The sequence below is a fragment of the Onychostruthus taczanowskii genome, unplaced genomic scaffold (genome assembly GCF_017590055.1).
Source record: "Onychostruthus taczanowskii isolate IOZ18803 unplaced genomic scaffold, ASM1759005v1 scaffold39, whole genome shotgun sequence".
Classification (NCBI taxonomy): domain Eukaryota; kingdom Metazoa; phylum Chordata; class Aves; order Passeriformes; family Passeridae; genus Onychostruthus; species Onychostruthus taczanowskii.
Window position 1 is genome coordinate 7,101,902 of NW_024501348.1, and position 25,901 is coordinate 7,127,802.

Sequence of the window (25,901 nt, forward strand, 5' to 3'; positions counted from 1 at the left end):
GCTACATTTGGTAGCTCTTTAACTGGCAAAACCTCTTCAGTCATGACTGGAAGCCACAGTCCAGGAGAATGCTACCTACCAACACACACAGTGTGTAAAACTAAATAAATAAATGAGATTATTAGATGAAGATCCCACACAAACTAACAGGTGTTAGAACTCAGAAAGGTGAACTACATTCTTTTCCCAGTAGTTATAGTACCTCTCAACAAACATTCAGCTTCCCTTTCTTCTAAATCTTTAATTGAAGTTAGTATTTTTTGTTAGACTCATGTCACGCACACCTGAGTAGCTGAATAGCTGCATTCCTACACATTCCTGTGCTTGCTAACTTCACTTGTTATACTTTACAAGGCCCTTTAAGGAGAGGAAAATCTGGAAAAGAAAATGTTACAGGAACTGTTCAAGTTATATAAAAGCCCTAAAGAACAAAATTTACAAATTCAAGAGAAGAAAAGCTCAGGAATGCAGCTGTTTCTCTCTTTCCCTAGTCATCCACATTAGTACTTAGGTTATCTTTTCTACAAGACACCATCCTTCCAGTATTTGAAATAAATAAATGGCTATTACTTAAGCTACTGTCAGAAACTTCTCACCACAATAGTTCTAACCTGCTTCTCTTGCTTATAACACAGGCCTTTGTATAAGCCCTACAGAGGAAAGGGTGAACTAATTGTCCCTTTTAGATTTGAACTGTGAAGTTGGAAAAGCAATAGCTCAACAATAGCAGGATCAATATTGCCATAATTTTATTTCACTTCCACTGCTTTTTACAGAATTTCAAAGGGTATTTTCACTCACAGGGAATTAATTTTCTACTAATTGATGGCAATAACTGGCATACCACTCCAGAGCTTCTCTACATGCTCTCAAGCAGGGACCTGCCATCCCCAAGTTTCACCATGTGGCACTTTGGTCGTCTGTACATCTTTGTCACTAATGGAAACTGTTTCTGTTGCTCATGATTGAGATGCAACACCAAGGCATCCAACCAAGTAACAAGTTTTCTAGAGGACAGTGAGTTCATGTGACAGAAACAGCTGTTCTGCAGCTGGCAGGCTCCTTCCAGGAGAACTCAGCACCAGCCATTTGCAGGGACACATCTCAAATAAAAGTCAAACGCTGCAAAAGTCAATGCGCTGCTCATTTCCAAGTTATCTGTGTTTACTCTCAATGATGTGACCACGAGGATGACCTCGAACCTTTCAGCAGACAGCATGGAGTCTTTATTCATCATAGGTTTATTATCACAGTCATGACCTAAGCATGCCATACAAAAACCAGGACAGACGTCAAGAGAAGTTACTGCTAGAAGCTTTTGGCACAGGACGGGGGCCGAGGATGGCCTTAGAGAGCACACCATGGGCCCATTTACCGCAGCTCTGGCTCTGACAGCCAGAAACACTTCGCCTCCCCACCGCCGAGGGGGCCTGTCCGCCCCGCCAGCGGCCTACAGGGGCCTTCCCACCCACAGCCCAGGAATTCTGCGGACAACCCGCGGCTGGAAGCGCCGAGGACACAGCGGGGTCACGCGGCCGTGCGGATGCCTCCGCCGCCCGGGTCCCGACTCGCAGCGCCCCACCGGGCCCTCGGCGGGTCCTGCCTGCCCCCCTCCCATCCCGGTTGTTGGCGGCCTCCGCCAAGAAGGGGGGGGCGACAGGACGGACCCGGCGGCAGAGCGAGGATGAGGCCGGCCCGCGGGGTGGACCCCGGCCAGCCGCGCTCTCACCGTACTCGCTGGGCGCCGGGTCCGGCTGGAAAGAGAAGTGCGCGGCGGTCCGGCGGGGCGCGCCCGGCAGCGGGGCCAGGCGGCCCCAGAGCCCGGCGGGGAGCGCCGCGCGCAGCGCCCGCCCCGCCGCCGCCATCGCCGCGATGCCGGCCCTCCGCCGGCAGCGCGTTCTAAAGAGGCGGGGTCCCGGACCGGCCTCCCATTGGTCAGCGCCGCCGGGACACGGACCAATCAGCAGCGGCTCCGTGGTGGGTGGAGGAGTGGGAGGGAGGGTGGTGTGCTGCGAGCGTGCGGGGGGCGTGGCCTGGGGGGCGGGGGCGCGACTACGGGCTCGGGCTCGGGCTCGGGTACGCGCGCGGCACGCGGCAGCCGTGAGCGCGCCCTGAGGGCAGGAGCCCGCTGCTCCCGTGCCCCCTCACAGCTACAGGGACCGGGAGAGCCACAAGCCACTGCCACAGCCATAGGCACAGGCACAACCATAGGCACAGCCACGGCCTCAGCCATAGGCACAGGCACGGCCATAGGCACAGCCATGGCCACAGCCATAGGCACAGGCACGGGAGGCCTCGCCTTGGTGCTGTCCCAGTCGCGGCTGAAACCAAAGGCTTCACTTCTCCCCTCAAACTCTTCTCTTTTCTTCCACTGCAGGGGTTGCCTTGTTACCACCGCAGAACTGACAAATCATAGACTAGTTTGGGTTGGAAGGGACCTTAGAGATGATCTGGTTCCAACAGACTTGCCAGTGGCAGGGACACCTTTCACTAGGCAAGGATGCTCGGAGCCCATCCGACCTGGCCTTGATCACTTCCAGGGATGGGTCATCCACAGCTTCTGTGGGCCACCTGTTCCAATGCTTCACCATTCTTTCAGTAGAGAATTATTTACCTAATATCCAATCTAAACCTATACTCTTCCAGTCTGAATCCATTCCCCCTTGTCCTGTCACTACATGTCCTTATAAAACTCTCCATCTTTCTTCTAGGCTTCCTTCACAAATATCTGAAATCCTCAAATTCTACCCCAGCAGCTGCCTCAGAAAGGTAAAAAGAATTCATAGACCTGCAGATATTACCTGTTCCACTCTGCCTCTCAAAATCCCTCTCAACTGCCCATCCAACCTGGCTCTCAGTCTGTTTATTTTAAGTTAATTTTTTCCAATATCTTTTTTTCCAAACACTCTTGCTCAGACCTTTGTTACATTATTTTATTGAAATTATGATCTTTCATATGCACATATTTTCTTTGTCAAGTTTTATAAAAACATTCTTTCTAATGTTCTCCTCATCAAAGTGTGACGACCTCACATTCCTTCCATCATCCAGATGAATCTACTTGGTCTACTTTTGCAGCCTCCATTTCTTCCTCTGTACACCCATCCTTGCTGCCTTTCAGGCGTCTCCAGATCAATCTTTTTCGACTTCCCCTTTTGTCAGTGCTTCACATCTTGTCCCTGTGCATGCCTCTTCATCAAGCCCTTTCATGCAGCCTCCAATGCATGTGACAAGCTCTGAGTTGTTCTTCCCTGTCTGTTTTGGTATTTTCTGTTAGACCGGCCATTCTGGCTAGCATTTTTACTTTGCTCTAAGAACTCTAACTCAATATTGTGCCTCAAAGAAAAAGGCTAGAAATTATAATTATATCTAAATGGCATCACGTCTTTCAAATGAGAGAGCTCATATGTAACCCTATATCAACAGGGCCTGGTTTAAACACTGGAATGTTAGATTTCATGTCTAACATAAAATATGTATAACTGTTATGATTAGATATTTTTTTCTATCTGAGTTCCAAGCCATTACTGAATATTCCTGTAAAGACCACAGTTCCATTTCATTGAAGACTTTGTTTCATTATGTATTTTGTGAAAAAAAAAAATTGTGTTGATTTAGAATTTCTTAATCATTAAGATTTGTGCAAAATAAAAGGCTTAATCCTTCTGCTAACTGGGGAGACAATCCACTGGCTCTTTAACATACCTTTTATCCTTAGAGACTGCTAAAAAAGCACTCAAATTTTCAGTGATTGATCATGGGATCAAACAAGTTTGAAGATATCCCAGTATATTCCAGGGAAACAAGGCACTATTTAAGTTTCTAAAGGGCTTGAGAATTTTAGCAAACAATAGAAAAGCCATCTTTGCTATGAACAACGAGTATAAATGTCAAATGTTGAGGTTGCTTCCAACTCCAGCTGAAGGCAAGGTTTGATGTTTGAAAAAGTTTAGGACCTTGAAAGCATCATAACCATCAAATGATATATAATCATGTAATATGTATTGCTGAGAGTGTAAGATATTAAAAATATCCAAGTTTACTATTCAAATATTTGTGTTTCAGAAAGCAATGTATCTGAGTAGGAGGAATTTAGCTGTATTTCACATCATTGTGGCAAGATCTGCAAAACTTAAAAATGGAGAGCAATAGTGTAGAAAGGAATTACTTTACATGTGAGTCTGTCGTCTATTACTAATATGTCAGTTACTGTGAATTGCTAAACTCATACTATAAACTGTAAGATTTATTCTGCTTATGTACAGTTAGTAGATACCATGCTGTGACTCTTGTCTCCTATACCTGGTGATACATGGAACTTGAAAAGGAAAAGAATGGTCATGTGACCCAATATCTTACAGAGAAAGTTGTAGCATTTATGATGGAAGGGTGGAAAGAAGAAATATCTTCAGTAAGATGTTCACCTGCAAGTCAGACCTGAAAAGAGAAAAAAGTATCTGGAGATATACTAACACCTAAATTGTTGTTGCCTTTTGAGTACAAAAGATGGCTTGTCCACATGGCCTTAGATAGTTGCTCTGGTAAAAAAAAAAAAAAAAAAAAAAAAAAAAAAAAAAGGCAATCAAAGAGGTTTATCCAAATGTACATTGGCTGAACAATATTTTAATGGAGTTTAGCCCCAGCATTTATGTCTTTCCAGCTCTGATGGGGTAATAATTATATCCATGTTGTTGCTGGTATATGTTATGATATTCCAGCAACTTTAATTACATTTTGAAGACATTTTTCTCTTTTGGAAGATGTTCAGTCACTTAGGACCACTTCTGTTAAATCTGTACAGCAGACATTAAGAGCTGAAATCCACTGCATTCCCCATCTGTGTGTATTAGTCATTTTGCACATCCTTAGTATTGTTGACAACCATTAAAAAACTCTGGCAGGGATTACTATTATTTGTGAATAATCATGCAAAGCAATTAATAAGGATCTGATGATGATTGCAGACTCTACTGACCCAGACCAGATTATGCCCGTATTTACGCCAGCATCAATCAGATGTAACTACTTTGAAGTCCATGTTGTTGCCTCTGATTGACATGGATCTAACTGGGAGCAAACTGCAATATTGGATTTGGACATAAACATATGGCTCCAAGTCTACTATTCTGTTTCAAAATCTCTCAAAATTTTTACATAGCTTGCAACTGAACCTTACACTTGTCGCGTTTCCTAGTAGGTGTTACTTTAAATTACATTTTTGTAGATGATAAAGCATCCAGGCGATTTCTGTTGCATTCCTTCAAGCATGGTTGTTTTCTTGTCACTTCTGTCTGACATTATAGTGTTGCTGTTTTCCTCCCTGCTCTGTGGTTTGTGGAAGGAATTTTGTTGCATGTTTCCACCCCAACAGCTGATTAGCTGTTTCATCCCCTCTTAGAGGAGCTGCTAGTAAGTGCTCTTGTCACGCTGATATAAGGTCGTGGTGTTACAGCTGTTTTCATGCTTTGTTTGCTGTCTTCTGTCTTCCTTCTACCCTAATTATTGTCTGCTTTGTCCTTTTTCTGTGCTGATACTTTGGAGCTGTTTTCTCCCATCCCTCTTCTCTCAGACAAATGGGGTTTTTTGTTGATTAGGGACAGTCATTTCTTTCTTGGATACGTGAAAAAGAAAAGTTGTACCATTTGGCCTGACTGGTTTTATTGTCAGTCCTGTACAGATTAAATGTGGGAACAGAAAGGGTTGTCTTACCCCTAAGTATGAGTATGAACAAGACCAGAGCAGTAATGGTTTTGATCAACAGGATTTAGAAATAAATGGAAAAGGTTGTCTTACCCCTAAGTATGAGTAAGACAAACTGAACAAGACCAGAGCAGTAATGGTTTTGATCAACAGGATTTAGAAATAAATGGTTTCATCTTAGGTAGCATAAATGCCAGAAACCCTTTTGCAGGTTAGCAGAGAAATTATTATTTTACACTTTGATAAAAAGCAGGTCAGGGCAATCTATCTGGAACCAGACAAGTTGTAGTCTGGCAAAGAGCAGGAAAATAAAAATGAAAAGAATCTTTAATGGCGTGGTTTTGCACTCATTTTCATTAAGGTCAGAAATCATCCAATTACTTCTGCCATATGACCACCTCTGTGGTAAGACAGTGCTTCCCACTCAGTCTAGAATAGTAACTGCAGGTTTCATCACCAATTGCTTTTTAGATTTTTAAATACTGCACTCTTAAGTTGAAGACAGTCCTATTTAAAATTACAGGAGAAATTCATAACATTAAGTGAATCAAGGCTAGAAACTGCAGTGTCTCTCTATAGAGACATTATTCAGCTTTCTTTATACAGCATTTCAGTGTTTCATAATTACAGGATGAGAATCCCACTCTCTTTAATTCAATCAGTTTTAATTGCCTTGAAACCGCAGAGCATATTTAACTCTATTTTCTACTAACTTAATCTAGAAATGCCTGTACAGGGAAATGATTTCTGATACTCAACAGTTCACAATTCTAATGCCAAAAAAGTAATAATTAAATCCAGTTTGTGCGAGGAATAGGGATCACGTTTTTATCCTTGGGATAGTTAAATGTAGGAACAATTTACCTGAGAACATACTGGATTCTCATCACTTCCACTCTTCAAATCATAAATCTTAATCAGATTCAGAAATATGTGGAGTGATGGATTCTTCAGGTATATTGAATGTATTTGTGTGTATGTATATATGTTTATACATATATATGTGTATATATATACATATATATATATACATATTGCTGACATTATAAGTAGTATTCAAAAAACAAATATACAGAGATGGCTTTAAGTAATGGTCATGTGATTTAAAGAAGTCACATTTGTATCCCATGAGTTCCCAACAGGTTTCCACAGTTTTCTGTCTGCTGCTGGCTGGTGCTGCTCTAGAGATAACCATGTACCAAGCAACACATTCAAGAGGTTTAAATAAGTGTTTGAGGCAATGTTCACCTTGCCACAGTCTGGCTTTCAGCTGCTATCAGAGTGGGAGCTGTGATCAGTTACAAAAGTAACAAATCTCTCCCCAGAATGTTAATAGTAATTTCTGAAATTAAACATACCAAATGTGTGTGCTACCAGCCAGTGCACAAGTCCTACTGCAGCCATATAACTGTAAAATATGCCAAACTTTTACATGTGGAGGCATCAACTTTTGTGCATCACCCGGCCATTTGTTGAACTAGTATCACTAGCCAGAGAAGCAGTATTGCATAAGTCAGTGCAGTATCCAAATCCATGTTTCATTGCTGTCAAGCATGAGAAGATTGAAGAGAACTGTATTCAGAGTGTAAATAATCAAAGGTACCCATAATTAGATCACACTTTAGGGATACCTGTGCCACTAATTTTATAACAGCCAAACACCATACTCAGCCAAACATACTCAGTTTGCCTAAATTTATTCCAAACTGCAAGGGATTTTTTCCTTCTACATGTCTCTTCCTTTTAGTTTGACCATCTGTGCAGTTACAGAATGTTCTAGGTGGTTTTTCCTAGACTAGGTTTCAGGTATTGGTTCACATTCAGATTCTAATGCTGCTTTCAGTGTGGCACTGCATTCTGCACCACTGCAGTCACCCACTTGCAACTGTCTTTAAATAAAGTAGCTGTGGTATTTATTGTGGTATTTATTATTACTTCTCTTTTCCTTTACCCAATCAATTCTCTTCATCCCAGCAAAAAATATCTAGGTGTATTTTTTAATTTTAATATAGAGTGTATTAAATATATCAATATCTATTCGAAATAGTATAAATTGAGAATTATCTTACTGGTTTGTAATTTTTTATGTATACCATTAGGTGGCAGGAAACAGTAAAGATTTACTTGATGAAATACATATGTTGAAATACAGATCTATCAGATCATTGTCTCCACCCTTTTTGAATCAGATTTCCTACTGTGAACTGTCAAGAGCTTTGTTTAGCTAATTATTAAATGACTTACCAACAGGGCTCACTGCTTTCATCAAAACTGCTTCAGATTTCATTTTTGTGCAATCCTTTTATGAAATAAGGAAAAAAAAAAAAAAAAAGAGAAAAAAACAACAAGGCAAACTCATTCCACTGGGAGTTCCTTTAAAAATTAAACATCAGCACTGTTGTGTACTTTCTGCTTCTGGTCAGGCTAAATCTTCTGCTGGAAGAAACCCCTCGGCCAGTCTAATTCAGTAAGCATTGGTGGAAGGCAAGAAAGTTTATTAATTTTTGAGAGCCTTGGTTGTAAAGGCTACGCTTTTGTCTGGGTCCAGCTATAAATAGGTACCTTTTCCATAGCATAGGCATAAAAGGATTGAACTGACAAGGCTAAGACACCCAGGCTGACAGACAGAGGGCTGCAAGTAAAAAGATAGTGAATTTATACTGCTAGCAACTTTTATGTCTCTAAATCTAGCTGGCTGCTGATTTTAGAGTTGCAATTGATGTCACTGGTGAGAGGGTAGGTGGCAGGAATCACAGGGCAAGACTTGTCTGCTTGATAACTCACTCAATGATTGATGTATGGGTAGTTAATTGCACTACTAGTGACTCTGTAGGAGATAAGGAAATCTATGCTCAGCATTTCCCAGAGATGTGGAATTAAATCCCTTGCAAGAGTATCCCCTAAAAGATTTATTCTTTTCCCTCAAACTCATCAAGTGCTATTGGTATGAACTGTGCCACTGATATTGTCACACATGCTTAACTGGAAAGACCCAAAGCATATTTTTCCATTTGTTTAAGTGATAATCTAGTGCCAAATAAATAACAATTCCAGAAAATATTATACAGCTGCAGTTTGTCATTCCCATTTGATAAGCTAACACCTGAAAGGAAGAGAAGCACAAGAGAGATATTTTGTTGATTTGTTATTGATTAGTCTGATATGCAGAGAAATTCAGCTCAATGCAGTTTTAACATGTCAGTGACTGCCAAGAGACGGAAATCCATTATTCACAAAAAAACACATGGTAGCAGCTCAGAGAACTCATAACAGTGTGTCTCTTTTGTGTCAGGCAACTGCCTCTGCAAGCAAGGAGTCCATCTTTTCCTTCTGTTCGGACCAGTACTGCCTGAGAGCACTGATAGTAACTACACAAGCTATAACCTCACTATTTGTGAAGTCCACATGTCTTCTTGAGTTAGAATTCAATATTTTTAGTCTCAGTCTCTGAGTTTAGTACTTGTATTTTATCCACACTGTTCAGACGTAGGCATTCTTGTGGGAAACTCTCTATCTCAAACAGGAATCTCCAATAGTTAAAAATGCCAAACCCAATAATGGTACCACAAGATGATTTAAGCAAAAGATTGTATTAACTTGGATTTCAAAAAATCAGATTCCTTCCAAATATAAATACTCAATGTCTGTGCACATCACAGTCCCATAGCCACCATGGCTGTCAGTATTAAAAGGTGGGTCATCTTCCACAGCAATTTCTTTCCCTCACAAATAATAGCTACAGATTTCAGAAAGCTGCCAAGCAGGATTGAATCTAATTCAACATTCTATCAGCCTTAGCATCTGACAGCAGTATTGGTACTCCCAATGGATCAGTCTAGCAGTCAATCTATAGATCACCCTACCCTGTTTCTATCGTCTAACTGTGTAGATCACAGACCACCCAGGAAAGATGCAACATAGCCCTGGAGACCATGGGAGAGGAGCTGAAGCATGTTAGGAGATTGAGCTCAAACCCTGTGTGAAATCGAAGAAGCTATATTTTTTCTGGTGCATTGTGAGTTGTTCAAGAATCAAAAATTTTTGTCTTTGAGAGACTGATGTCCCTCTAGTCACTGTCACTAAGCCAGTGTGTTTTTCAGAGGGAATTGTGTTCAGTGGGGCTGCTCAAGCTCTCCAAAGGACAGTCTGCTGGGAACATTGCAATATGCAATGCAAGTTGTGTGCACATTGCAATTGACCCTGGAGTCTGCAGCACACTGTGAGCTCTGGGGTGGATTGGGCATGAACCACTCTGGGGTGGATTGGGCATGAACTGATCTGTGTTTGCACATCCTGATGCTGCTGCTGGGCTTTCACTAGCACAGAGCCTCACAGGACATGGGTTAATGCTGATCTTCGGTCTGGGACAGTGGTGGTTTAGTTATCTTTGTGGGAAAGGGAGGAACAGTCATAACCATCAAGGTGATCACTTATTGTGCTTTATGTTTTTAAAACCACTGATAAGCAGTACCAAGTATTTGGATCTCCACAAAGGGAAGGTCTTTCCAGTCTGCATAATTCCAATGTGGGTTACCATATGCCTGAAGCTAGGAAACATTATTTATATGTTATCAGCCTGTTTTCCTTATATTGTTCTTTACAGTTTTATCAGAAATGTCAAGAGTTGCTTACTCAGCTGGGCCAAAATCCTGAATATTTCTTTTTGTACCTTTGATCCTTTCATTGCTATACAATCAGATGTGAAAGTCTACTGAAGAGGATAAATATGTTCTGAGATATTGTCATATTTTGAGAGTGTAAGGACCTAAACGAGCAGTCTCCCTGGATTCTACTTAGAATTTACAGTTGTTTGCAAGAGTGGGTACAACCACTTTTTTGATTTCTTCTAATCTGTGTCCAAGAGGACAAAGTTCAACCTCCTTTGCAGGACTTTGCATCTTCCATCTACTTTCTGACGTGGATATAATAAAAAACAAAACTTGAAAAATCATCTGCCTCAACCCCCTTATCCCTCCTCAAAAAAACCCCAGACTATCGGTGTTCTGTATGATCTCCTTTTTACAGAAAGTTTTTGTTTTGTTTTGTTTTTTTTAAATTGCCCATATAATAAACTCAAGATTTGTACTTTCCAGTTCTTTCTTTTGAAGAGACCTCAGTGAACTAAAACATATTTCAAAATGCAAAACCATTGGTCCAAACTAACTCAGATTATTGAATGAAAACAGTTTCCTTTGAAAGAGGGATCTCGGGCATCACAGTAGAAGCATGTTATCTAGAGAAGTCAAAATATTCTGGAGGTCAGCAGAACAAAGTGTATTTCCTAGGCATATGATGACTGTGTGAACACTTAAGCTATCTAACATCTTTCTCTCTCTTCCTGATAGGCTTCCCACATCACCCAGAAATGAGATTAGTGGAAAGAAAGAAGTAGGCTTTCCTAGGACACTTTCCTTAGCATGCCGAAAAGGTGATAGCAAGAAGTAGGATGAGTAGAAAACAGGAGTGGTTTTGCTCAGGTCTGAAGATACTGGAATGATTTACGTTGCGGTAGAAGAATGCCTAGGGTTGTTTTCCTTCAAATGTGCCAGGAGGTGGTACAAGACCTACTGGTGGTTTCATATGTATTGTCAAAGCTACTGCCTACGACTGCACACATTCAACTTCTTGTGAAAGATTGTTACAGGCAAGACCAAAGGAAAAATTACTCTGCAAGCAATGCTCTACCTACCCAAAACAAACAACAGCAAGGGTGGCTTGTGTAGCAATTTGTAGGAGGAGATCTGGGAATTTTCATCCTTTCTTTAAGGCTGGTATCTAGGAAACTTACCTGAAGGGTAAGAGAGGAAGAAGGATGCAGTTGCAAAATTAAAACAAAAAAAATACTCACTGATAGAGAAGAAAGAATTGAAAAATTAAATTGCAATAATGGAAAGAGGTATGAAAAATCAGGCAGAGGATGGAATAGCAAAACAGAAAATTAGGGAAGACAGTTGCAACAGAGGAGAGGGAGATATGTTTGAGACAGCTAAGAGGTGGAGTCTCAAACGGAGCAATGAGGCCTTATGTGATACTGCCATAGAACAGGAAACAAAACGACCTCCAGGTAAAGGAGAGAACAGATGGAAGCAAATCTGAGATTCCCCTCTGTATCAAAGAGTTTCATCAGGGAGGTCAAGTGAGCATAATGTTAGCTCATCAGTCAAAAACAAGAGTGAGATGTGGACCAGAAGTTGCAAACTAACAGAGTAGGGATGACAGATGGAACTGCCAGAGACAGATGGATAGGGGACACCACTGTTGTCTACAAACTTCTTGGCTATCCAATGCCTTGAGTGAGAAAAGCAATTTGAATTGATCCTGGTAGTAGAAAGAAGATGCATATAATAAAAAGTTAGTAATCTAGAACTAGAATTAGAATTTTTTCTAGAACTAGAAAATTCTGGAATAAGAAAGTTCCTAACCATTGGATCAGGAGGCTCTGTCCCATTATGTACTGTTCTATTAGGAATAGGGTAAGCAAACACATCCTAGATTATCTTCAGGTGGAGCTTGATAAGTTTGGGGATGCAATCATACACACAGTTGATATCCACGATGAGTGAGACCAGATTGGATGTTGTAGGTGGACCTTCCTAGTCCCTGCCCTTATCTTATTTTCCTAATAATGATGCTGTTGACTCATATGTATTGACCAGGACAGGTGCAGACAGACACACATTTGCCTCACTCATTTTCCAAGCCAACTGGATGCCACCCACTTCTGGAATCTGTGTAGCTGGAGTGGCCCAGGGCTGTACCCAAGTTGTTAAATCTGTGCAAATACATGACTTTCAGATCTGAACTGGCTTGCTTTCGCCTAACTTGGAGTGTGGGCGAGGGAGTCCACACCTATCCATACACTCTCAGAAGGCTGTGCAGAGCTCACATGTTCAGTGCCTCAGAGGAGTGTGAAAACTACGGAGATTAGGGATGCAGGGACTGTACAGGGTGATGTAGCAGGACTGAGGGGACTCAGGATCCCAGAAGAAGCATAGGAACAATCTGCCAGTCCAGGGTGCCACAGCAGCATGGTCAGGAGCCACGTGTAACATCTCTGTAGTCGCTTCTGTATGACAGTGTGGTGTTTTGTAGCAGACTAGTCTGACACACCACCAGTGTGTACCATGTCACCAGGAATGACATCTTGCTCTTACATCTTTGGTTGCCCTTCCAGTTGTGTTGAGTTCCTAGACAACACTGCACAGTGGATACTACTACTCTAATCCTCCAGATTAGAGTATCCCTTCCTCATCTGTCATCATACTTTGTATCTTGTTCTGAGGAGTTGCATTTCTCCTCAACAGATGTGCAACCCCCTGCTCATGCTGCAGTGGCCACAGCCATCTACTGCATCAACTTATGTTCCAAGGCAATAACAGATATTTGAGTATTTGGAAGCAAACATTTTTCTGTTACAGTGTATGGCAGATTACTTTTCATTACTAATAAGATCCTGGTAAAGAAAGAATTTTGGACCCTTCACTGTGTGGTCACCTGCACAAACAAGACCTTTATTTTTCCCACTAGATTTCCATTTTTCCCTCCTAGTAAATCTATGGTTATGAGTGTGCGTGGGTTGCACTGTTTCCGCTGTGACTGGAATGGGACCATTCCCACGCTACTTGAAGCTTCATGTTCTTGGCTCGTGAGATTACTTGCAGATAGCTGTGGCCATGTCTTCCTTTGATGAAGATGCTCTTATCTTAGGTGAGATGTGGAGTGCTTCATCTTGCAACATTTCTGCTACCCCCCCAGGCAGAGAAAGAGAAAGAGAACACAGGAAGAATGACAACTTGTACTTTCAAAATCACAATCTCATAAGGACAACAGTTGATAACAAGCCCAAGCAAAACCAAACTACTGACTCACCCTCCTCTCTCCTAGCCTACTGGGAAAGATTGAGGATTTATTCATAAATAGTAACACTGGCTTCAATGAGACCCTTTTTTGTCATTACAGGAATTGTCGCTTTTTTAGGCTATGCATTTATTGTAGAAACTTGACTCCATTTTTTCTCCTGAGCCAGGCTGCTTTTATCAGCAGAACTGTGATAGAAAAGGAGCATATATTTCCTTGTGTGCCTCTATTAATATGAAGTGAAGAACTGCACATTTCACATACCCGTGCCCTGTCTGCAAATAAAATTATGTCTGAGATTATGACTTGCACATGCTTTGTAGCAAAAGTGAAATTTTAGGTTTTGAATTAAATTCCTTTGTTTCCCCAAAAGAAGTAAGAAAGGCAATCCACAGGAAAAACAAAAAACCCAGCCAAAAAAAAAGAACTCTATAGAAATATTAATATAGATAGTATAGATAGGACATAGGTTTATAAATGTGATGTCCTGTGTGTGCCTTCTTAGTCATTTATGGGCAGGTGAATAACATCACATAATTATCTTTGTTTCCAAGCCTATATCAGGTTTTTGTTATTAGAAATACATGTTTATCTGAAAGCCTAAGTCCAAAACCTACTGTGTAACGGTCAGGACTGCAAATCCAAACATGCTTCTGACATTAATTAGAAGACATTAAAGTTAATATTGCAGGTGCAAACCAGATCCAGAGCGCTTCTGTATATGCCATAGAGGTAGGATTAATCTCATTTTTACTGTGTGAAAGTTAGGCAATGAATCTCAAATGGTCAGGTGGGCTCCTTAGCTGTACCAACAGGCAGAAGTAAAGCGCTTCTTTGTATGAGTCATCCAAAACTAAGGAAGGTGTCTGAGAGAAGGGAAGCATATCTCCCTCAGAGCATGTCCCTCCCCATGCTCTAGAGAGAGTGCAAGTGACTCTCTTGCAAGATGGATCCCACCACTGGAAACATCATGTAACTTTTACTACTACACCACTGCCTTACTTGGTGCTTACTAAAGCTTGATCTTCAATATCTTCTCTATTTATCCTTTCCCTGCAGTGTGTAGGCTTCTCCATTACTTTACTATGTACTGCTCAGTTTAGTGTAGAACACTGAATTTATTAATTTTCAGTGGAATTTCCTCATGTTCTCAACTATGGTATTTGTTACCTCTTTACAAACACTGATTAAAATCTTCAAAGATGTGAATGCATTATTACTACCACTTCTTTTTACAAAGGAGGAATGAAAACACCTAGATTAGAGCTGATGAAAGCTTCCTGCATTTCAGGTGTGCACAGACTGATTTTTCACTGCTTACAGCACTATACATCATTCTGGAAGCATGAGACATGGCCTGTTGTGACCTGGTTTGCAACTGTGAGAGCGTCTGACTTCTGCAAACTACCCTTTCCCAGGTCTTCTGTTTGCCACTGTGAAAAACTATAACCTTTTACTCCAGTTAACACTGTTAGTAGCAGCCTTTTTCTGGGACAATAGCACTCTGGAATAATGCCACTTCAATTTACGTGGCTCACCTACACTCCATAAGGTGTCATTCAACCAATTTCACTGTAAGAGCATTGTTTCTGGCACTGCAGATCCATTTTAGTTCAGGTTCTGCAATGATGGTGCTGCAACAAAAGCAGCTCAGCCTTAGCCGACAGCAGCCTTCTCCATTGCACAGTCCTAACAAATTCTCACAGCACATACAGGCTATTCTTTGCCCCACGTAAGGCAGGGAGTCCTGAGGGAAAACCACAGGAGTTTGTAATCAGGTCATGAAAAGAGTTTATGATCATATTTAGAAGGAAGCTGGAATAAGGTTTCACAAGCAATTTGAATTTACTTTTTCATTCTTGATTTTGCAAATGTAGATTTCTTCTAACAACTTAAAAATATTGCCATACATTATTTTGAACAAGTCAGGAGCGGGAGAGGAGAGGTGTCCCTGAGTGAAAGCTCTGCCTGGTAATCAGCAGCGGTAGGTGCTTTATCGGGCATGCTTCCAGCAGCTAAGCTCACACTCCAGGTGATGGCAATACTGCCGTCTCCTGGGCGCTAGAGGGGGATGGATGCACATGCTTCATTGATAGATTTCACAGCTGGAGAAGCAGCGCTTCTGTTTTCAATCCCAGAAACTAAATGAAGTGGCGACAAACCTTTATTTGTTGCTTCTCTCTCCCTGTCTCTCTCTCTCTTTTTCTTTTTTTCCTTGGAGTAGAGATTTTCTGTTGTGATCCTCTTGCCTTCTGTTCATTTCTATCTCTGATTCTTCATTCCAATGCACTATTTCCATCAACTTCTAAAGGCTGTCTGGTGCTGTGCCTTTCCACTTTCCAGGGAGAGCTCCTGGGTTTCCAGGTTTTTGCTCCTAACCTCTGCTCACAATCCCTCACCTCTCCTGTTCCTGACAGTTTATTGTACCTGCACAGCCTCCAAATTCATGTGACATTTAAATACAGTAAATACAGGCTCTTACTCTGTCCTCAGCAAGACAAGTGGTACCTCAGCCCCTTTGAACAGGATACCAAGATAAGACCTGTTGATCTTCTGAAGAATCTTGTATTAAAGCACAGTGAGGTGAGATCCATGCATATCAGATCTTGTGAAAGTTCCATTTGAAGTCTAGTATTTGCCTTCATGGTGGAAGTTGAAGTTGTCTTAAAAATCCAAGACACTGACTACAGTCTTCCCTGTGGAGCACTAGGCAGTCTTTTCAGACATGGTTACATAGACTCACACCAGGCTAAAAGAATCATCAGCAAGTACAGCATTGTCTTCCAGGTGAGCCAAGCCATGGAACTTGTTGGCATCATGCCCTCCAATTCAAGGAGAGATGATTTGAAGCTGTTGTATACATAGATAAAGTCAAAGACCTTGAACAGATTTTTTATAATAAAGCTGTGAGCAGACTGTCTGGTGTGCTCTCATTAGCCTGAAATTCAGGCTACAGAACCATGAACCATGTCCTGGGTTCAAGTTGTTGGTGAGTCATTAAGCAGGCCTTTGACTTATGAAGGTAAGCTGGATTCTACATAGAAACGAGCTCTATTAATAAGCTGCTTCTGTCCCTCTCTTCCCCTTTTTTTTTTCTGTTCGGCCTTTTTGCTCCTTTCTACAAGCCCCCATGACTGTTTTTCATTATACATTTTCTGTACATTTTACCTCTTTCTAAAATTCCTCACTCTTCCCACTGAGCTGAGGGTATTCCTTCCCCTCTCTGCGCAGCAAGTGGGAGCACTGAGATGAGAGCATAGCCCTCCTTCCCTTTTCCATTGCAGAAGATGCTGCATGTGCGAGGCCAGCTGAGCCCTGCTCCTTCCAGCCCGGCCTGTGTTGCACTGTCTGGGTGCAAGTGGAGCATCTGTAGTAGAGGTAGAAGCTTATAGGACTTGGGAGGTGTTTGAGCTTATGTCTGCTACCAAATGATGCTGTAGATACCAAATTTTACAAATGCCAGTTTTGGATCTATTCTGCTTGCTTAAATCTTGAGAAGAACAGACAAAAAGCAAATGTCTGGAACTAATGTTTTCATTCAGCATCACAAACAACTCACCATGGAATATCCTGTTACCCTGCACTGCAGCAGATCTGTGGCAGTACTATTGAACCATTTTAATGGAAGAAAAGCTACTGAAAACTTCTGCTCTGAGGGCTTTCCATGGAAAATATCAGTCAAAAAATCTGCACTTCTGAAAGGTTTAGTTAATTTAGTGACATAGGAAGGTGAGTTGTGTTTACTGTAGAGATTGTTACTTCTGTGATCACTACTACACAGGGGCTTAGTTTGTTTGTCTTGTTTGAGGTTTGCTTCTTCCCCTTGATTTTTGCAATTTACTCCTCGATTAGCAAAGTGGGAGAAAAACGTGTGTTCTTTTGTCAAAACTGATAGGTACTAAACTCTTATTATTCAAACTTCCTTTTTTCCTTAGTTGTTTGACTTCTAGAACTCCTTTCAACATCCATCTCTGTTGATGTGCATTTTTGCATATCTATATATATATATATTTACAAGTTCTCTTTCCTTTGACTTTAACTTGACATTCTAAGGAATTCTAAGCTGTCATACTCTTTGCTGTGCTGTCTGTCTATGTGTCTGTCAGCCCCCATTTGGTGAATATGAGCCCTCTTGCCAAGCAAAACTAGGCTGGATCCGCTACAGAAAAACTCAGAAATTAATTCCCTTAAGTTTCATGGAAACCATTGCGAAAGGAGTGGGATAGGAAATGGACACAAATAGCTTCCCCGTTGCAGCTGAAGTATATGCTGAATGTTTTGTTCATCCTGACAGATGGGCAGTCAGCACACACATCGTTTGGCACCCACCCCAACTCGTGCTGCCTCTTCTCCAACCAGACGGGTAGGAGACAGAGACATTTTTGGGGCATGCCATAGTGCATTTGGAGGTGGAAACACAGTGAGAGATGGAGGAACAGATTGTACACATCTGTAGGAAACCATATTTTGGCATTTCTGCTTTCCAAGGAATATCTGACATCTATTTGGAAGGAAGTGAGGGTAGTTATAGAATGGTGCAGGCAGAGCTAAAGGGAAAAGGGCTTAAATGTGGGGGAAAGTGGGCTACATTAGTTCTGCCGCTTATGGCATGACATAGTAACTTTCAGCTTTTGTTATTCCCATTCTGGAAACAATCCTGAACAACAGCTTTTGTCCAGTCAACAAATTTTTTGATTCATGTTGTTTAGTTCCTTAGTTAAGGAAGGACTTTGTAAATAATGGGAGAGGGATTTAATGCCCGCAGTTTACTGCAAGACTTAGAAAAGAACCTATAAGAAAGCTGTTAGTAAGGGGGAGCTCCATCCAGCAATTACAGCCAAGGACTAGAGTTCTCAGTGGAACAGAAAAGGATTGGGGTCAGGGACTGACAAGGAAAAGGAAGGATTTGTACTGATTTTACCATTGATCAGGCTTTTATGTATCTATCTTCAGCTGAATAAAATTTACCATTCCCCCTGTTCCTTAAAGCCAAAAGCATAAACAGCTGGAAAAATGCTCACTAGAAATAATACAGTCGAACCTAGCACAGCTGGAAAGTATGCTGGTGCTCCTAGACAATCTTTAAATACTTAGACTAAGGGTTTTTTAAAGCACAGAGTATCATGAAATGCTTAATTTTCTCTGCTTTTAATTCTAAAATGTCACAAAATTACTTCGTCATTGAAGCATATATGGCTTACAAATATTTATCCATTATTTGCTTGAAACGTGTTTATTTAGCTCATAATATTCTCTCATCTCTTCAAAATGAAATATTTTACTGCTCAGGTGTCATTTGCTTTCAAAACCAGTCTGGCTTGATATATAGGGTTTCTAGAAGTAGTGCATTTAGGGTGGCCTCTCCTAGGATGGGCCTGAAGAAGAGCTCTTCAATAGCATCTGCATCAATGTCTCGAAGAGATGTGATTAGCCGAAAAATCGAAGAAAACCTGCTGAGGCTTCCATGAAACATTGTTGAGATAAACTCCATCAGGGCTTTCTGAGCTTCCTGCTGCAGTGATTGTACATAAGGGAGACATTTCAGGACACAACAGTCTGTCAAAACAAAAAGTAAAATAACAAATCCTAAGTAAACATTTCTTTTCTGTGCCTTTTGTAATGATGGGTGTCTGGATTTCTGGCTTATAGCACTACTTTCTCCATAGGAAAAAAAAAAACCAAAACACTTCCTAAACATATTTTTTTGAAAAGAAGGTATGTGTAGCTCAATAATTTGAATGAGCATTGGGCAGCATTGTAATCACATTGGAATCTAGCCAATTACATTAAAATCCAGCTTTGAAATGGTAACAGCAGGTAATTTTGACTCAGTACAGATGGAGAAGAAGTTTTGTAGTATTGTCTAGCCACCAAATGATGCTGAGATAATAATCTGGGCAGGTGGAAATATTCCAGCTCTAATCTACCCTACCTAGGTAACAGCAGGACATGATGGTTTGGAACAGCAAGCAGGCTCACAGCCTGAAGATGTAGGTTTCCAGTACACCCAGCCCCATCTCCATCCTATTGTTGCCTCAGCTTACTAGACTAAGCTAGGGCACTGAGGTTCACCATAATATCTATGTATTTTCAATTACAGTCTAAAAAGAGCAAGAGGAGTGCCTCAGCACGAGGAGTGCCTGAAGGAGAGGTCTTTGCCCCATGGAGTCATGGTCTTGAGCCTCAATCACATACCTCCCACAGCGTGTGACCTGCTGGCTCACTGAGGGTGTTTGTGGGTGCCAGAACTCAGTGCTAAGAACACCCTGTGTTCATCCTTTGCCTCTGGAGGGATTGTCTTGCCATATAGCTCTCAGCAACCTGTTACCTCCTGTCCTCACTCTCTAAGGATGTCTTTTCTCTCCTAGAACTGTTGCAGTCTGGACAGAGGGTAGAACACACTATTTGGCAACTTTTACAGTGACTGACCCCATACCTTCCTGGAATAGGATCTGAATAGCTCACACCAGGTGTGTTTCACACAGGATCATTCATTTCAGTGTGGGAAGTTGAGCATTCTTGCCTAGTGCCCTGTACCAGGGCAAAACCAACCTGGCTGGGTTTCCTTCAGTCTGTAACTGGCTGACTGTTGTCAGCCTTCAGCAACTCTCTTCTTCCTAGACATCACTGCCAGAGGAGAAGAAGCCTCAGCCAAACCTGCAACCAGGCTAGCCAGAAATTGTTTGCAAAAGTCATCATCACCCCCAGGATTACCGGCAGTTGCAAGCTGTGAGGATGATTCCAAATGTTAGATTTTTCATGGAAAGGAAATTGTCGGGATTTTGTGGATTCAGGATGAAGTTGCAATAGTTTATATATTTTCAAATATACTTAATTTCCCCATTTGGTCTTCTTTTCTATGTAACCAAACACTGGTTTTAATTTACATATTATGAGACACTTCTTGTTCTGAGATATGTTGTAATAATATTCAGTCAAACACATGTTTCCAGCTGAACTGTGAACCTCTTAAGAGTATCCTTTTTTTTTAACAGAAGCCTTGTCACAGCCTTGATGGAATTTTTGAATACATATGTATACATAAATATGTATATGCATGGCACTGATATAATAACAGCACTGTTTTTCACTGCTCTCATCTCTTCACTGTGCAGTCCCAATTGCTCTTCAGACAACTGTCAAAAACACAAAAGTGTTTTCACCTCACTCTGTGCTGTTCCTGTGTGGCTGAACAGTCCTACCTGCTCCTTCCTTTGACTTAGTGCCTGGGTCCAAGTAGAGAAAGCCTTGCAGCTGGACCCTTCACCCACAGATACTGAGACAGCTCCAAAGCCACCCAGCCAAAGATCTCCTGGGAAGAGTGGGGATGCCAATATGTTCTGGAGAGTCTGGATTCTGTTGATGCAAGTGCTGGTTTCCCCTCAGGGGCTGGTGCACAATTTCTTCTTCGCAGGTTCTTGCTAGCCCAGATGTGGTCAACCAGTAACCCAGCCAGAGCCTCCCACACAGAGGTGCTGCACAGCTTCTGTTGTTATTTCCAGCTCTGGGGCCCTCAGCATAAGAAGGACATGGACCTGCTGGAATGACTCCAGAGGTGGGCCCTGAAGATGATCAGAGGGCTGGAGCACCTCTCCTATGAACACAGGCTGACAGAGTTGGGGTTGTTCAGCCTGGAGAAGAAAAGGCTTTGGAAAGACCTTCCAGTACCTAAAGGGGCTTTACAAGAAAGCTGGACAGGGGCTTTTTACAGGGGGCTATAATGATAGGAGAAGGGGAAATGGCCTTGAACTGAAAGAAGGTAGGTAGGCTTAGGTCAGCTGTATAAGCAGAAATCCTTAACTGTCAGAGTGGTGAGGTGTTGGAACAGCTTGCCCAGAGATGTTGTGAATGCCACAGCCCCAGGGGCTGGCCAGAAGGCCAGGCTGGATGGGGCTTGGAGGAACCCGGTCTAGTGGAAGGTGTCCTTTCCAATGGCAGGGGGGTTGGATTAGATGATCTTTAGGGTCCCTTCCAACCCAAAGCATTCTATGATTCTTATAAGAGGACCTACATTCCATCATGCTGCCTGCTGTAGCAGGCCCAGGGCCTGCAAGGCCTCCTTGGAGGTCAGAAGCCTGAGCTAGGAAATGCCAAGTCATGATGACTCGGGCCTTAGAAGCCCCTCTCTGCTGCCTTTCCGACCCTGCTTATCTCTCTGTAAGCCTATAGGTCACTTTCCCCTGACCCTTTCTATTGGACAGTTTTCAAAACCTCTGTAGGGTATAAAAACCCCTAATTCTGCCTGGTTCGGCAGAAGAGCTGTCACTGAGAACCTTCGTGGGACACCCTAATAAAGAATCCTGCGGAGCCTTATACAGCGCTTCTCCTCTCTCTCCCTGCATCTGCTGCCTTGGCCCAAGCAAGCCAAAAGAACTGATAATCACACAGAGCTGATAATCACTAAAGAGCTGAAAATCACTTGAGCTGGCTTGGCTGCCCGCAGCTGGGAATGGCTTGGGAGATCGGACCAAGTCTGAGCCTCCACTGAGACTATCCTGGCCTCGGCAGTCCACCGGGCACAGCCTGGCTGGAACCTACCGGGATAAAGCCTGCCACCCTCTTGCCAAAGGGATTTTTCTAATGATAGTAAGCACAATGTCTGTGCCACAAGAGATCACTCAGGGTACAAGCAAAGCTTTGCATAGTTGTCATGCTTCCTATCCAAGTGATGGCTGCTACAGCTGCATGCCTGGATGTTCTGTTGAACTCCAGCTCATGACCCAGCTCTGGACCACTCTGGTCCTGGCCCTTCCCCATTGCTTCAGTCAGTTTTGGTGACCCCAACAGAAGTAAAACATTGAGGGTATTAATGAGGTACTCCATAATCCAAAAGAGAGTTAGTTTACCATTGTCACTGCTGGTGACTTCCTGAAAGCCTTTTAGAACTGAGGACTGTAAAAATAGTAGCATTTTGCCAAACATCAAGCCAAACCTTGAAAAGTTTGAAAATGTGTTGCAAATATGTAGAAAACATTTTCTGAGTTTGGTGGAAAGTGTTGAAAAGCTATTAAAAGTAGTAGTTGTGAACAACAGCTGTACAGATTTGTTTGCAGCAAAGGGTGGCTTGGGCTGTGTATAAGCCCTGAGTACCTGTTTCAGCCCAGACTTAGATGGTGACTGTTTCAAACAGAGGCTTAACTGAATCTAAGCTTAACTGATGTTCTCCAGGCTGCCTTCTTCAGCTCATGAAGGAATATTCCAGGGAATAGGGTCATCCCAACTAAGAGCTGAGTGTCATTCCTGAAACTGTGGAATGTGTCTGCTGACAGCAACGGAGGGCTGCCGGCTCTCTCATACAGCACCCTGGGGAAGCAGCAGGCCTTTAGGAGGCACAAATCCAGAACATAACCCTGCTACTGCTGTTTCTCCTTAAGTGAAAATTACATTTTACCCACAGAGACAATAAAAATGCCAGCTAGTTGAACTGTGTAAGCTGCTGCAGATGAAGCCTTTCTCCTCTTATCATCCCCCTGGATATAAACAATGATTTCTTTTAGCCTGATTTTATTGTGAAAAAAGACTGCACTGAAACGAACTCTTCTGGTTTGGTGCTGCAGCATAGACACTCAAGGCCATACCAAGCATCTGGATGACATTACACCTCAAGAATCAGAATGTGAATCCCATTGGAAACAAATATAAAGTCACACAGCCTTTGAGCAGCCTATAAACCATCCACCACGAGAAATATAATGGAATAACTGAAGCATTCAAGTATCCTTCTTGGGTGCAGTCCCAAGTACAGCACACTGCTGACAGTGCAGCCAGCAGCAGCGATTGCTGTGGAAGGAGCTGGGCATCTGAGCCAGAGCAGGCTGGAGTCAATAAGTCTTTCCATTTACTTCAGTGGACTTAGAGCTCAGCTTTTAATGACTCATGCACTCCATGGTGCTGACTGAGGCAACCTTCCTTCCTAAGGAGCTGAACTTGGCATCATAAGTGAAAGGATGCAATCAGAAGTCTTAGTTTGCTGTCCCAGGCTTTGAAAGTAGAGATACTAAATTATATAAATAAAGGATATAAATACATAAAAGCTGTGCAACCTCAACACAGCAACCTTTTGCCTCACTGATGAAAATCAGATGGTTATTTTCTCCAGTGTTTTTGTTACTGAAGAAGCCTTTGCTAAAATACTTCTAAAGTTCACATCATGTGCCCTTGTACCCTCTCTCCCTTGCTGTGACATGAGGGTGAGGCTCCTGTATTACCTTTGAACTGGAAGTCAGTTTGAAGTTGCACAATTCTTTATTACTTAAAAATTGTCAGATAGATGTTGTTTTGGCTTACAGTGGGTGACGTACTGCATATATCCAAGGAACCAAAATAAACCACATCAGGGAGAAAAACTGTTAAATCATGGAATACAGGTTTTTCAGAACTTTTAACTATATTCATAGAAATTAGTAAAACAAAACGTAAATAAATATACATCTATACATAAATCAAAAATGTAAAATATCTTTCTAGGCACATAATCATTTGTGTAATTTCTGGGAGGACTTACCAGAATTAAAAAGAATAATTCCTTTAAGATAGGCATATTCTTTTGCACTTATGTCCAGGTCCCAGAATTTCCACAATAAATTCTTAATCTTCTGAACTTCTGTGAAAGATGCTCCTGCTGATGAGCTGCCCAGTTCATTCATAGCTGTTGAAGACTGATTGAGGAGGATTTTTTTCAATAAACTGGTGGCTGGAATCTCTCTGAGCTCAAAATCCACTCCTTCTTGTGCCATGCCCAGGACAAAAAGAGGGACCCAGTTCTTTTGTATGAGGACAAACTGATCCTCCCAAGGCATGTGATAAAAAGAAGGTAAGTTTCTAATAAAAGTTGAAGTCTTCAGCAGCACTTCAGAAGCTCTTCTGCATGTGGCTTCTGGTGTTCTCAGGACAACTCTTCTCCTGTCCAAACAAGGGCAGCCTTTGCTTCTTGCAGAGTAGTGGGGACTGCAATGCTGCTGGTGCCACCTGGTCTCACTTCCATGCTCTTTGTTAAGGATCTGGTACAGGATGCTTTCAGAATGATGTGTTTCACACTGACATTTCCCAAATTTCTCAGCTGGGATCTTGGTGGCCATGGAGGCAGAGTTCCCTGTGGCAGGAAGCAGCATGTCTGGAGCTGCGTCAGCAGCAAGGGAGGGCCTCTGTGCCACACAAGGAGGCATTGTGCGGTTATATAGACCTGGGCAGGTGTTGAAAAGTAATATGACCCTGATCCATAAGGTTACCTTGAACTTTACTTGCACCAGGGTGTTTCAAACAGGGTGTGGCTGCAGGCTGCTGGTGTCCCTGGGCTGCTGTAGCCCCAGGGGAGTGGGTGGCATGGACCAGTCCTGGGGATGGAAATCCTGTGTTTCAGAATTACCTCATGTTTCTGTGAGATTTGAGAGAAACTTCAGAGAAGGTCAGCTGTTGGAGTTCACGACAGTGTTCTGTCTTGCATTTCACAAATGATCATTTCAAACACAGAATGTGAGTGCTTAGGGTCATACAATTGTTTAGGTTGGAAAAGCCCTTTCAGATCATTAAGTCCAGCCATAAACCTAGAACTGCCAAGTTCACCACTAAGCCACGTCCTCAAGTGCCAGATTTACGTGCTTTTAAGTGCCTCCAGGAGTGGTGACTCTACCACTTCCCTGAGCAGCCTGGGCACCTGGGCATTGATGTAGAACAAGACAACACAAGACATCCAGTACAGCTTCCTAGGAGAATATTTCTCCCAGACGGGTTGTGTAATTACATTTTCCTCAGAAACTGATGAGGAAAAAATTGTAATTCATACTAGTGTACATGTGAAATTTATAGTAACTCAAGACCTGAATGACTGAATTGTCAGGACTCTTCAGTCAAAATCAGGGAACACTAGGTAGCAGGAATGAAAGGAAGGAACTCAGCCTTAATAAGAAGACATTAATACTTCAAGTTTTTGTTACTTCACACTCTACTCTCTTGCATGCTCTTATACAGAGGAAAAGGTGCTAACTTTTTTTCACCAAGAGTGATGTTTATGCATTCTTACCATCTGGGCTCTTAGCATGTCTCAGCAAAAACTGGGCATTAAAAACAACAGCTTGAAGGTCTCTATCTGCCAGATCTCCAAGTCTGTGGTGTGTAAAGGCTTCCCCCAACCATCAGATGCGTAACTGCAAATTTGTGTTTTGCTGCACCAGGTTTGGGTTTTTTCCATGCTGGGCTGTTTTAAGAATTACATTCTTTACTTCTTCATGATATTTATGTTGCAAAATTTTCCCCTTCTGAGGAGATGAAAAGTGGAGGAAGAGATGAGTGCTCCAAAGCTGAGAAATTTAGGAGTGTAGTGCTGCTGAGGTGCAGTGACTATTAAC

General features: G+C 42.1%; 2 protein-coding genes across 2 annotated transcripts in view; both read right to left on the bottom strand.

Moving 5' to 3' along the window:
* The window catches only part of BCKDHB (branched chain keto acid dehydrogenase E1 subunit beta), a 105,098-nt gene extending 103,215 nt beyond the window's left edge, over positions 1–1,883 (bottom strand). Inside the window, exon 1 of the mRNA XM_041412376.1 lies at positions 1,730–1,883. Coding sequence (XP_041268310.1) covers positions 1,730–1,865 — 136 coding nt within the window. The 5' untranslated portion in view covers positions 1,866–1,883. The remainder of the gene's footprint in view (positions 1–1,729) is intronic.
* Positions 1,884–18,859: 16,976 nt separating this feature from the next.
* On the bottom strand, positions 18,860–24,668 carry LOC121340041 (nuclear receptor subfamily 0 group B member 2-like). Its single transcript, XM_041412419.1, has 2 exons — positions 24,062–24,668; positions 18,860–19,113 (listed from the first exon to the last, which is right to left on the bottom strand). Exons 1-2 carry the CDS (start codon positions 24,666–24,668, stop codon positions 18,860–18,862), a joined length of 861 nt encoding a protein of 286 aa, XP_041268353.1.
* Positions 24,669–25,901: the final 1,233 nt, after the last annotated feature.

What these genes read in the sequence shown, in the direction of transcription:
- LOC121340041 (XM_041412419.1), bottom strand. Translation starts at nt 24,668, where the DNA reads ATGCTGCTTCCTGCCACAGGGAACTCTGCCTCCATGGCCACCAAGATC. An exon ending in AATTATTCTTTTTAATTCTG is followed by an intron (nt 19,114 to 24,061) that starts GTAAGTCCTCCC and finishes TTGTTTTGACAG; the next exon opens with ACTGTTGTGTCCTGAAATGT.